Here is a 12,734-nt window from a genome sequence, read left to right on the forward strand (position 1 = left end):
GGGCACAGCTGAAGCTCTTGCACTTCTGGCAAGCCTCCAGCAGCAGCATCCTTCCCATGGGGACAAAAGTCTCGCTGGCACATTTCGGGGTCAGCCACTAAGAAATCTTTGTCATGAGGAGCTGTGAAGGGATGGGAGAGCCTCCAAAGGACTTTAACGAGCTGAGGGCTGGGACCAGAGCTGTGAGATTAAACACGGGACGGCCGGGATTTCTGCAGCAGGTCTTGCACGGGGCCAGCAGAGCTGCGACAGCGACAGTGACACGATGGGGGATGCAGAGACCCCTCACACACTGCAGGGGCGGGTCAGGACGGACGGGGCTGGCTGTGCCAGGGGATGGGGCTGGCTGTGCCAGGGGATGGACTGGCTGTGCCAGGGGACGGGGCTGGCTGTGCCAGGGGACGGGGCTGGCTGTGCCAGGGGACGGGGCTGGCTGTGCCAGGGGATTGGACTGGCTGTGCCAGGGGATGGGGCTGGCTGTGCCAGGGGATGGACTGGCTGTGCCAGGGGATGGACTGGCTGTGCCAGGGGATGGGCTGGCTGTGCCAGGGGACGGGGCTGGCTGTGCCAGGGGACGGGGCTGGCTGTGCCAGGGGACGGGGCTGGCTGTGCCAGGGGATGGGGCTGGCTGTGCCAGGGGACGGGGCTGGCTGTGCCAGGGGATGGGGCTGGCTATGCCAGGGGATGGGGCTGGCTGTGCCAGGGGACGGGGCTGGCTGTGCCAGGGGATGGGCTGGCTATGCCAGGGGATGGGGCTGGCTGTGCCAGGGGACGGGGCTGGCTGTGCCAGGGGATGGACTGGCTGTGCCAGGGGATGGGCTGGCTGTGCCAGGGGACGGGGCTGGCTGTGCCAGGGGATGGGCTGGCTATGCCAGGGGACGGGCTGGCTGTACCAGGGGACGGGCTGGCTGTGCCAGGGGACGGGCTGGCTGTACCAGGGGACTGGCCACCTGCAAGAACATGTGCAGGCGGGGGGCTTCTTCCCTTGGCTCCACACGGACGGGCACAGCCAGGGCCGCTGCTCGGGGGTGATTATTGTGCCTCACCAGGTCGCAGCAGCTTCTGCAGTTGCCCTGTAAGAGCCGTGATTGAGCAGCCCCTGCATTGTGCTGCTGCAGGTCCCACCTCCTCCCTCCACCGCAGCTCCCAGCTCAGTTTCCTGGCTGGACTGAGGTGGTGTTGGACAACAAGAGGTAAAATGATCACCACTAAATCCCCGGCTCTTGGCCCATGTGGACTCTGGCCCCCCAGTGTCCAGGGAATCTCGCATCCAGCCGGAGTCAGTGCCAGCAATGGAAAAAGCACTGTGAGCATCTCGGGGAGCGCAGCCTGGGGCTCTGCGAGGACCGTGGCACCCTGGTGGCACTCACTGCAACCACCACGGCATCTGGCAGGCGGCCACTGCCCTGCTCCCCAGGCAGGAACACACCAGGGAAAGGTTTTTGAGGCCTGAATTTCGACTGACTAAATCAAAGGCATTTGTTGCACCTTGGATTTGGTCCATCTGCAGGCTGGAGCATCTCCTGATAGGTGTCCTTGGAAACATCCCAGCTGAGATCTCCCAAGCCGAAGGAGTTCAGCTCCAAACCCTGTTGGGTCCTCTAGGTTCTCATTGAAGGCTCTTCCCACTGGAATGGGATGGGAGAGGATGCCATGGCTGAGCTCCTCCTCCCCAGAGGGCCTGGTCCATGATGGTTCCTCTGCAAACCTCTCTGCGGGGCTGGATATCGCTCCCATCAAACCTCCCACACACTCAGAGGCACGCCAGGAACTAAAGTCCTCCCATATTCCCCCTGCTTGTTTGCTGGGGATATTCCAATACCCTCTTCAGGGTGCACTGACTTGGCTTCATTGCCCCACACTGGCTGGCCCTGGTTAGGTGCCCCATTCAGGACCACAAAAGGTCTCTGCCTTTTCTTTATCCCTTCCCTGTGGCTGCCACGTCACAGCAACAGCCCTCAGAGGGACACCTCTATCAACAGGCAAGTGAAAGGCCAGGTCAAACATTTTATGGAGATGGAGGGGAAAATAAACGAGCACAAAACAGAAAAAAAGTAGTGAAACCCTGAGAGAGGCAAAGGGGGGCAAAGCTGAAGCATGCACCCTCCCTGCCAGCGTGGACAAGGGTCCTGCTGGCTGCCCACAGCCCAGAGTGGCTTGGACAATTCTGCCTTGGAAGTGCAGAATTTCAGTGTCTCTTGCCCCTGACATGAGGATTTCCACAGCTGGGCAGGAGGAACCCAGACTGCAGGTGCTGCTCCCCTCTCCCTAATTGGTTATAGCTGGTCTCCAAGGCACTGCTGCACCTCCCTTCCCACCTCCTCCTCTCCTTCCCTCCACCCAGCCTGGTACCTCCAGCATCCTACTAAATCATATTCCTCTCTGCCATCCTGCTCTTCACCCCATACCAAGAGATGTTGGGTACAGGGCACCCTGGGCAGCGCAGCTCCATCTGCACCTCCTGGCTGCTGATGGGAAGAGCATCCAAGGGCAGGGGGACTTTTCGAGGGTTTTCAGGGTGAGGGGGCTCTTGTGGGGGCTCTACTTCTCTTTGGTTCATATCTATGAGTCTGCAGTTACTTACTTTCCTCCCAGTTTATTCTGGTTTAATCTCTGTGTCCTGGGGAAGACACAGGAATGGACAGAGGGGAAGGGCAGAAAAACAGAACAACAAAAAAAAGGCAAACTGTTGTATTTGAGACACCTTTTCAGATCTGGATATTCTCATCACTTGGCTCTTGTCATGTCTCTTTCCACCTGGCCTCTTGATGGATTTGGTGAATTCAGGAGCAGCATCTCCAGGCCTTGCCCTGCCTCCCTGTGCCTCAGAGCTGGGTGGCTGTCACCTGGCAGAGCTCACCCAGGGGGACCATGAGCACATCCTGTGCAGAGCAGCTGGGCTCAGCTGGCAGGCAGGACTTGTCCCACACCTCCTCTTTGCTGCTCTTGTCCAGGCTAAAGATGAGCTTCAGCTTCTCTGGCTGCACGGAGTTGAGGATGATGATGGCCAGCCCCAGGAGCAGGCACAGCAGCCCTGCAATGCACGGTGACACACAGTGACACCACTGCAGGAGTCCTGCTGGCTCCCAGCTCCATCCAGACCCAGCTGGGCACCAGGGACATGTGCTATCACCTGGCACGTCAGGGGAAGGTGTTGATTTCTCTTTCCCCATCTCGATTTTAGCATCGCTTTGGGCTCCCCAGTACAAAAGAGAGGTCCATAAACTGGGGCAGAGAGTTGGGGATGGAGCCCACTGTGCACAGGGAAAGGCTGGAGGAACCTGAGCTTGCTTAGCCTGAAAAAGAGGATTATCCAGGGGGAATTCATTACTCTCTGCTACTGGAAAAGGGCTGGTCTCCCTGGAGTTGGATGTTGTAGCATGGAAAATTCTGGTTTGATCAAAGGAAACAATTGCTGCCCGGATGTGGGGCAGGTCCTGAAAGGCAGAGGGAATCTCTATCCAGCAGGGAACTTCAGACATTCAAATCTCTTGACTGCTCTTCTCTTTTTCTCCCCAACCTTGATAATTCTAATCTAAAATCTTCTAACCCAAAATTATCGTTTTCTGTGACCAGCCATGGAGAAAGAAGGGATGAGGTGGTGTTGGGGCATCATCTCTGCAGGGAGGGACAAGAAAAGCCCCAGAAGCAAGCTGAGCACTCACCTGTCGCTAATGTGAGCCAAAAGGATTCGCCATAGTCTGTTCTCAAGGAAACTGGGCCGAACTGGATGGGGCACTTCGGGGTGTTTCTCGCGGTGAAGAAGAAGAGCAGTGAGAAGAGGATCAGAGCAGCAGTGAGCAGAAGCATGTGGCCACCATAGAGCAGGATGGACATGGAGAAGAGCAGGATGGAAATGAGCCATGTGCAAAAGGCCAGCCTGCAAAAGGACCACAAAACCAAGCAGAAAACATCAGGCTTAGAATATCTACTCAGGATCTCCTCTCCGTGTTCCAGTGGAGGGATAAAGCCCTGGGCAACCTGGTCTAGCTGGCCTTGCTTCAGCAGATAGCTGGACAGCCCGATCTGAAGAGGTCCCTCACAACCCAAGCAGTTCTGTAATGACACGAGTGCTGGAGCTGTGGGACAGATCCCGCAGCGGTGCAGAGCCATCTCCACACCTGGGAACGTTCAGTGTTGAACTCCCTGAAGCCCCCAAGCACCTTGGTATGGCTTTGGCATCAGCCCTGCTCTGAGTGTGGGACTGGAGGAGAAATCTCTGGAGGTTCCTGTGAGGGACTGAAATGTTAATGTTTAATAGCACAAACATTTGGCCATTTGCAGAGGCAGCAGATGCTTTGCTGGGCCTGGGTTTGCATTCCACGAGAGGGAAGGAGGGGTTTTGGGTGTGTGGTGGCAAACCCTCCGATGAGTGTCAGACAGAGGACCCAGCCCAGAAGCTCTGGGTTTTGAGCCAGATGAGGGAGAAGGCTGATAAAAAGCAGACCCTGGAGAGGCAGGGTGGTGTTTATTATCCTGCCAATGTCCCGTTACACAACTGGCTCAGCTGGAAAACTCGCCCGCCCTTCCCGGGAAGGTCCCGTTCACACGGGATGGGACGTTGTTCCCGCTCACACCTCGGCCTGAGGGCTTGCATCCCTTCTGAAGGGGCAGAACCGGTTCAAGGCTGGTGTGAGAGGCAGGGTCATGTCTTAGAAGGGATCATGAACCATTGAAGACCCCTGAAGCACCTCCAGGGTCTGAGCCCTTCCACCAGAAAAATACACCTGATCCACAGTGTTGCAAAGGGTAGGAGTCACCCTGCAGGGAAGGAACCTGGGTGTTCCCACCTAAACCTAAACCTGCACTGAACTCTGAGTTTCGTGGGACCCCCACTACTGAGAAGACCAGAAGAAGAGGATCAATGGGACACCGTCTGGTTCCATGGGTGGTCATATTTTTCTCTTAATCTGTCTCTCTCTCACTCTTTCTCCTCCCCCCTTTCCTTTTCTATTTCTTTCTGTCCTTGTCTACCTCATATTTACTGTGACATAAAATCCATACTGTCGATGTCAGCATATGGTCTCGTTTGCACCTTAATTTGGGCAGAGGTGTCTCTCTTAACAATCAGATCTTAACAGTCCCTCCAAAGTAACTTTTTTCTGATTCTTGTGATTGTCCACAACGGGCCACCCCCAGGCAGTTCCCACGTGTTCAGAGGAACAATGGCATCGAGGGACACTTTTGTTTGGAGAACTGCACCATGAGCCGTGCCCACACCTGATTCAGCACCTGGAGTGCACCCAGCGGCCAGCCCTACCCTGTAGGTTCAGCACCCTGGGGGGTGAGCCTAACAATTTTTCTGATTCCAAGGAAAAAAACAAAAATAAGGTTTTTGTGAACATTTCTGCTTTGAAGTACAGGAATGTTTGGGTGGGGATAATTATTTTTCCTGAAAATAAAAAAGGAGATGGGTAGAGGGACCTGGAACCTCCATTCACGGGGGAATTGCAAGGCTCGCTCTTCCCTGTGGTGCCTTTCCTCTGAGACTTCACAATCACAACACACACAAAGGGCTCTCAGCTTCATACCAACAGATGAGCTCTGAGCACCCTCTTGATGGTCCCTCCTGCTCCCCTTGGGCAGGTCTGTGACCACTTGGATGTGCAAAAGAAGACCCTTCACAGCCTGTCTTAACTGGGACTCTCTATCTTGGTCCTTGGGAGAGATCTTGAACCATGAGCCCCACAGCTGCGTCTGTTTTCCCTTAAATGAAGAATAATTTTTCTCAGACTACAGTTTTGTACATCAAGGCAGAGAACACATAAGAGGAGTCTGGAGACATTGACAAAAGATGCTCCAAGGGTGGAGCCCCTCAGCTCTGGAGCCAGGCTGGGAGAGCTGGGGGTGCTCACCTGGAGAGAAGGATGAAGGATCCAGGGAGAGCTCAGAGCCCCTTGTAGGGCCTAAAGGGGCTCCAGGAGAGCTGGAGAGGGACTGGGGACAAGGGATGGAGGGACAGGACACAGGGAATGGCTTCCCACTGCCAGAGGGCAGGGCTGGATGGGATATTGGGAAGGAATTGCTCCCTGTGAGGGTGGGGAGGCCCTGGCACAGGGTGCCCAGAGCAGCTGTGGCTGCTGCACCCCTGGAATTGTCCAAGGCCAGGTTGGACAGGTCTTGGAGCAACCTGGAATAGTGGCAGGTGTCCCTGTCCATGGCAGGGGGTTGGAGCAACATAAGCTTTAAGATCCCTTCCAACCCAAATCACTCTGCGATTCACAATTCTATGGATCTGTGACAGGCCAGGAAGCATGAGAACCCCAGATTCTGCAGAAAGCCAAGGCTTTGGCACGGCCTTACAGCGATGAGGGTGGCTCAGTAAAACTCCCTGTGCTGTCCCTGGCTCTTTCCAGCTTCCCCTCGCTGCGGGGGACAGGGCTGACCCCTCGCTGTAACTCACCACAGTGCGAGGGACGCGTAGTGGCCGGCGATGCGGTACTGCCTGTGCACGGCACACGGGCTCTGACTGCTGAACTTCTCTGCCACGTAGAGGATGGGGCTGGGCAGCCCCTTCTCCAGCCCCTCGCTGTAGCTGCGGTCGTAATCCGCTCCGAAGTTCCAGGGAAAGTGCTCGTTGTAGTTGATGGTCTCGTTGATCTGGTGCACTGGGTTTCCTGCAGGAGGGATGAGCTGAGCTCCTGCTGTGCCAGCACCTGGGCACTGCCAGCCAGGAGCATGGGCACAGCAGGGTCCCAGGAGCCTCCAGACAGACCAAGGGCCCCTCCAGAGCAGCTGGAGACCTCCTGGGGCCATGGCCACTCCAGAGCTCCAGATGGGGACGTCAGACTCACCCCTGAGTGTGACGTTCACCCCCGCCAGGCCGATGTGCAGCCCGATGTCCACGTCCACCTGGGCACGGCTGAAGGACTTGTAGGAGGTGTTTGCCTGCACCCAGCCCGTCTCCCAGTCTCCTGTGAACTGGACAGCTGTGAAGACTCCAGGGGTTAGTTACAGCCTGGCAGCAAGATGGCTGGTGCTGGAAGCACCTGCCAGGACAGTCACCATTGTCTGAGCATCCCCTACCTCACCCCAAGGTCATGACTGGGCTGGGGCAAAGTCCTGTATGTCCTTCCTCAATATCAACCCCGGCCCATGACCCTGAAAGCCCCATTTGGGTTGGTTTCTCCCCAGCCCTGGTGCAGATCCTAACCCTGGAGGCAGTGGGGCTGATGTGTGGGCACTGTCTGGGCACTGCTTCTCATCTAAGCCCCTGCCAATTTGCCTGAACCCCTGGAAGCTGGTGGTGGGCTTTTGGTGACTGCCCTGGATATGACCACCAGTCTTCAGCCTGGAGACAGATGGGTGCTTGCACCTTCCACCAGTTGCTGGAACCAGGCCCCAGACAAAAGACATGTGTCCATCTTCCCCATGAACTCACCCTACAGGCTGGTCTTAGGCCTTGGCTGGTCTCTTCACCCTCCCCCACCTTTCCCTTCCACGTCTTGGGCATCCATGAGCTTCCCCCCAGGACCCCAGTACTCACTGAGCACCACTGCTCCCATGAAGAGTCCCAACACCAAGCGCAGGAACCAGAAGAGTCGCTGTAAGGGGTGAGCAGAGTGCAGGGACAGGTATCAGTCAGATTTTGCCGTGGACACCTCAGGCACCAAGTGTGGAATTCACCAGATGGTGAGAAATAGACCTGTTCCTCCCCTGGGGAGTCACCCCATGTGCTCTGTGGGTGGGTGGCATGGGGGATACATGTGGCCAGGGCATCCCTGCCATGGTGGGGGGGAGGCAGCAGGGAGATCCAGATAGAGACAGAAGATCAAAAGGACCCACTGGAGAAAGCTGTGACGTCCCCTTTTTTGGGAAGGAGGGTGGAGACATTCCTCCTAACAGTCTTCAGCTGGAATTTCCACACTTATCCAAACCTCATGTGTTTGGGCCTGTTGACAGCTGGCCACAGCTTTAGACAAAAGGAGTGACTGAGCATTTGTAGAGTGTCCCCTGGGGGACAGAAGCCCCTCAACCAGCCCTGCTGCAAAACTGGGCACACAGCAAGCACCCAATGTGGCTCACAGCGGGGTCTGTTGGCCACGCAGAGCCCAGCGAGCAGTGCTGGGACATGCCTGGTACACACCTCCTGCTTTTACTGAGGTTTCTGGGAAGGTGGGGTGAGATCTTTGAGCCTCACCCTGCTGCTCCACTCTGGTGAAATCATTCAGGCTTGTTCACAGAGAAATCCAGACAAGATAGATCTGGCTTCCTCAGAAATCTGGGGTGGTGGTGTTTGGTGTCTCTGGGATGGGTGTGCCTGCTTGGATGGGCTAGAGCTCAGCCCCACGGCTCTCTAGAGATCCCAGAGCCCTGGCCCTGAACCTGTGGGCAGGTTTGCTTGCCAAGTCTGTTATCGAGGCTGGGAAGGAAGAGGAATGTGGGACCAGAGGTCTGAACTGCCCCTGCCCCTCCACTTACCCCCCTGCCCCGGATCCCTGGCAGGATGATGATGAACATCAACAACACGGAGAGGAAGACGGTGACGATGACAGCCCGGGTGGTGTCAAAGGGGAAGCAGGCATTGGCTCCAGGGTAGAAGGGGTAGGAGCCATCCCACAGCGTCATCTTGCTGCCTGGAAGGACTGGAAATTGGCACCCAGATGAGAGAAAATCATCTCCACACTTCCACTCCACCCAGCCTTCTCCACGGAACCACCTCCTGCCCCCTTGCCAGCACTCTGCTGGTCCCGGGCACGGCTGTGCGTGCACCTCAGTGCCCCTTGGACTCTGCAATCCCGCACTGGGCATGCACTCAAGCATCTCCTGCGGGAGCCCTCCATCTTCCCGGCGTACAGGGTTGGAGCCACCAGGGAATCAGGTTGTCCCCAAAGAGGGACAGCAAAACGCGCAAACACCGCTGGGCCGCTCACTCCCCTCCTCTGCCTGTTCTCCATCCCCAAAGTCTTCCCTGTGCTCCCACCCTCCCTAGTTCAGCTCTTTATCCAGCAGCCTGGCTCCCTCTGTGCCCGGAGCTCTGGGTGAATCGCTGCAGGATGAGCCCCGCCGGGCTGCTCCTCGCTGGCCCGGCAGCGTCAGCTCCTCATCGTCCGAGGAAGCGGCAGGAACCCGGAGGGGACAGAGAAACTGCCCGTCCCTGGCTGCGCTGTGCCGCCCACCCGGGACCCGCCTGGGGCAACGCTGGGACGCTGCTTGGGGGCGAAATGTTGTTTTCACCGCAGCACTCGACCAGCTCACTTTCCCGCTGGGAAAGGGCTGCCATTCCTCCCCGGGAATGGAGGCTATCCCTGCAGCAGCAGCAGAAACACCCACATCCCCTTCCCCACCCCGAGCCTGCCTCCGCTGCGGCCGGTCCCGGGCTGGGAGCTGGGGCGTGCGCCGGGAAGCGCCGGGATGAGCCGGGAAGCGCCGGGATGAGCCGGGATGAGCCGGGATGAGCCGGGAAGTGCCGGGATGAGCCGGGATGAGCCGGGAAGCGCCGGGATGAGCCGGGATGCTGCCTGCCCGCCTGCCAGCGCTTCCTGCCAGGGCTGCGGGCGAGGAGCCAGCCTGGCGTGGAGTCACGGCTGTGTTTCTCCCGGTGTTTTTCAGGGTGCCCTCCTCCAAAGGCGGTTAGATCATCCAGCCGCTCCGGCACTCCTGCTGAGCCCCAGGGCACACAGGGAAGCTACGGGCTGGCACAGTCCTGAGAGCGGTTTGCCTTCTTCTCCTTTACTTTTCTTGCAGAACAGTGCAAGGTCCAGTTCCACACGGCAGGAAGACCCTGGAGCTGCCAGGCCCCTGTGGATCCTTGTCCGAGACAGCAAAGCCCTCACCTGCACCGCCTGGTGAAGGTTCCCAGCTGAGATCATCGAGCACGGGCTGTGGCTGCGTGGCCTCCTTGATGATCCTGCTCCTGGCCCCATCCTTGGGAGAGTTTCCCTGGGAAGGTCCTGGTTGAGCTGTTGGTCACCGGGCAAGGTGACACAGTGACTGGCACAGGGGACCAGCAGAAAGGAATGGGTCTAGAGGTGCTCCCAGCTCCATGATGCAGAAGATGCTCAGCTTTGTAACCTGGCCACGGCATGGAGACCATGGAAATTCAAGCTTTTGTGGTTTGCTCTTGTACTTTGGCATTTTGGTTGGCTGAAGAAAGTTGTATTGATACTGAGAGGGACCAGCGTGGCAGAAACACTCTCCTGACCCATGTTTGGGGTCTTCCCTCTGAAATTGGCACAGCCATCCCCTGGCTATTTCTTTTTGTATCCCAGTGAATGGGCTGGCTGCCCACCCCCTTGGCAGAGGGAGGCAACAACAAGTTTCCACTCATGCCCAACAGGAAATAAAGGCATTTTTTGGGCAAGGATTTTGCCATTTCCCCTCAAGTCCCCAAATGGTCCTACCCAGTCTGAACACTGAACCCCTCCCCAAGAGTTGTTCAAAAAAATTACATAAAGGGTGGCAAGGGCAAGGGTGACGTGGCTGGGGAATGCATGTGCAGAGATGTGCTGTCTGGTGGGGATGTGGCACCAGCTCCAGCTCTGTCGGCCTCTGCAAAGAAGAGGTAGTTGTGAACTTCACAGCAAACAGAGCAAATCCTTAGGAGTGATCACACGGATGCCCGTGGGGCTTTGGACCTGTTGGAAAGGTGGAAACACATCTCCCTTCAGTGTGGGAGAGGACAACTGAGGAGGTGGGTGGTAACCGGCAGGATGAAATTAATCAAGGTGGGGAAGTGAAGTGACTCACGGGATGAGGGTCTAAACCATCCCTCCTTGCACTCCCTGGAGCTGGAAGAGGCAGCAGAGAGATGAGCCCTGCACTGGCTTGGATAGACCAAATGTGGAGTTTGCCTTTGAAAGGGATTGAGGCCCAGTGGGTTTGGGGCTGTTCAGGTGAGCATCACAAACCTGTCCTTTGGGGAGATACCCTATTGCCAGCAATGAAAACAAGGGGGAGGGAATTCCCCTTCTTCTCAGCAACACAGGGTTTGTGTGCAAGGATGTCAGGGGGGAGCTCCCAGAGCTGCTCTGGTTCCCTCATCTGTCCCCAGCAGTGATGGAAATGGGGCGTGATGGTGACAGTGGGATGCTCCTCTTCCCTGGACTGCTGATGAGATCATATCCTGGGAAGTGTGAAAAAACTGCTTGATTTACCCCTCACCCAGCACTCTGCATATAGGAAGAGGCCATTATTAAACATGGTGTTTTTTCCACCTTTTCAAATGTTAAATTTCCTGGCTATTTCTGCAGGTAGTAAAGGTGTGTGTTTCATCACACAGTTTCGAGGGAACATTACACGTTTTCCAGGGAGTTTCTTCTCCCGCTGTCAGCACCCTGCCCTTGCTGGGGCAGTCCTCTTCCTTGGGCAGCTTCTGCTTCCCTCCCTCTGGAGAGATGGATCCCTGGATTAGGGATGAGTCATTTGATGCAGGTCACCGGAGGGAGGTGGGGGCGAGGGGAGCAGCACCCATCACCGCTTGTGCAAGCAGACGTTTAGTGCTGGATCAGCCGCCTCTCTCCGTGCTGGGAAGTGCAGTGAGGAAAGAGTGGGTACGTGCCTGGGCAGGGAGGTGATTTTGGGGATGGACCAGGAAGATTTCTGACCCACTGGAGCCAGAAAAACAGATGCCCAGGTGTCACTCTGCCCCATAGCTGTCCCCATCACCCCTCTGTCTTCTTCCCTGACAGGGACAAAGCTGCAGCTGGGGTCGAGCTGGGACTCTGTTGTGATGAAGCCCGTCCCGTGGGTCCTTGCCCAGGAATCTTTGTCACAGCTGAATGGCCCATGATTGAGCAGCTTGAAGGAAAGGACAGGAGGAAGGAAGGAGGGACTCCCTCTCATCAGTTCCACCCTGGTGAGCAGAGAGGCTGCTGTGGCCTTGGTTTGACTCTAGATATATTTGAAAGAAGGATCCATTTTCCAGCTCTATTTGGAAGTTACACATTTTGAGAGAGGGAGAAGGTGTTGCTACCCACTACACCGATCAGTGGGTTTCCTATCTTATGATGGAGACAGGTCAGGGTCACGTGAAAGGACTGCCAGGAGATGGAGGCAGAGCTCAGCAGGAGCCACACATCATCCTGGTGGGAACTGAAACAGGAGGGGTTTCAGCTGCACTTTGAGGAAATCCTCATCCAGAAATTTTGTTGAGTGTTCAGCCCTCTGCCCCTTCCAAGAGCCATCGTGCAGGAGAGGAACAAGTCTCTGGACACAGCCTGGACCTTCTGTGGCACATGACAGGAAGAGCATCTTGCTTTGGGTACTTGATCATCTCTACTTCCAGTCCCAAACAGCTGCTGTCAGCTCCTGCCAGTGTTACAGGTTTCCATGTGTTCTCAGAGATCATGGGGACAGAAGCATAGCTGTCCCATTGCCCTCCCAAATATCTCCATCCCACCCACAGACTCCATGTTTGATCCCATGGGCACTACAACCCATGCCTGGGTGGGGAACGGGCTGGGCCTGGTCCCGTTCCTTCCCTTGCCTTCCTGGGGCTACTCAGCTTGGATGAGGGGCTGCAGGTCCGGCCCTTCTCTGCTGTCCACGGACCCCAAGTGCCCCTTCCAGGCTGCCCTAATCCCAGCCTGCAACAGGGATATGGGGAGGGATCATGTGAGGATCTAAGCAGGTACCCTGATACCCAGGGGGGTGGGAGGAGAGGGGAAAGACGTCACTTCCCATCTTGCATCTGTTACAGGTGTTTCCTCTCCATCAGAGTGCAAATGGATTTGCCTGCTCCCAAACTGCTCCTCCAGCCTCATCCCAGAGTGTCTCCCTCATCTGACAGAGCT

General features: G+C 56.6%; 1 protein-coding gene across 2 annotated transcripts; it reads right to left on the reverse strand.

Moving 5' to 3' along the window:
- Positions 1-2,580: 2,580 nt before the first annotated feature.
- LOC116450650 (dual oxidase maturation factor 1-like) lies at positions 2,581-9,511 on the reverse strand. Of its 2 annotated transcripts, none has more exons than XM_032123343.1 (7): positions 9,299-9,511; positions 8,422-8,585; positions 7,487-7,544; positions 6,795-6,929; positions 6,404-6,617; positions 3,666-3,880; positions 2,581-3,034 (listed from the first exon to the last, which is right to left on the reverse strand). In XM_032123343.1, exons 2-7 carry the CDS (start codon positions 8,566-8,568, stop codon positions 2,826-2,828), a joined length of 978 nt encoding a protein of 325 aa, XP_031979234.1. In that variant the 5' UTR covers positions 8,569-8,585; positions 9,299-9,511; the 3' UTR covers positions 2,581-2,825. The 2 variants fall into 2 exon arrangements, with proteins under 2 accessions (XP_031979234.1, XP_031979233.1); XM_032123342.1 differs by lacking the exon at positions 9,299-9,511 and adding an exon at positions 8,924-9,085.
- Positions 9,512-12,734: the final 3,223 nt, after the last annotated feature.

Source organism: Corvus moneduloides, chromosome 13, assembly GCF_009650955.1.
Source record: "Corvus moneduloides isolate bCorMon1 chromosome 13, bCorMon1.pri, whole genome shotgun sequence".
Taxonomy (NCBI): Eukaryota; Metazoa; Chordata; class Aves; order Passeriformes; family Corvidae; genus Corvus; species Corvus moneduloides.

Bases quoted from the DNA above. Each gene is read 5' to 3' on its own strand.
- LOC116450650 (XM_032123343.1), bottom strand. From the start codon at position 8,568: ATGACGCTGTGGGATGGCTCCTACCCCTTCTACCCTGGAGCCAATGCC. The intron at 6,930-7,486 runs GTGAGTACTGGG...GAGTCTTCACAG, and splicing joins CATGGGAGCAGTGGTGCTCA to CTGTCCAGTTCACAGGAGAC. The intron at 3,881-6,403 runs GTGAGTTACAGC...GTCCTTTTGCAG, and splicing joins TACGCGTCCCTCGCACTGTG to GCTGGCCTTTTGCACATGGC.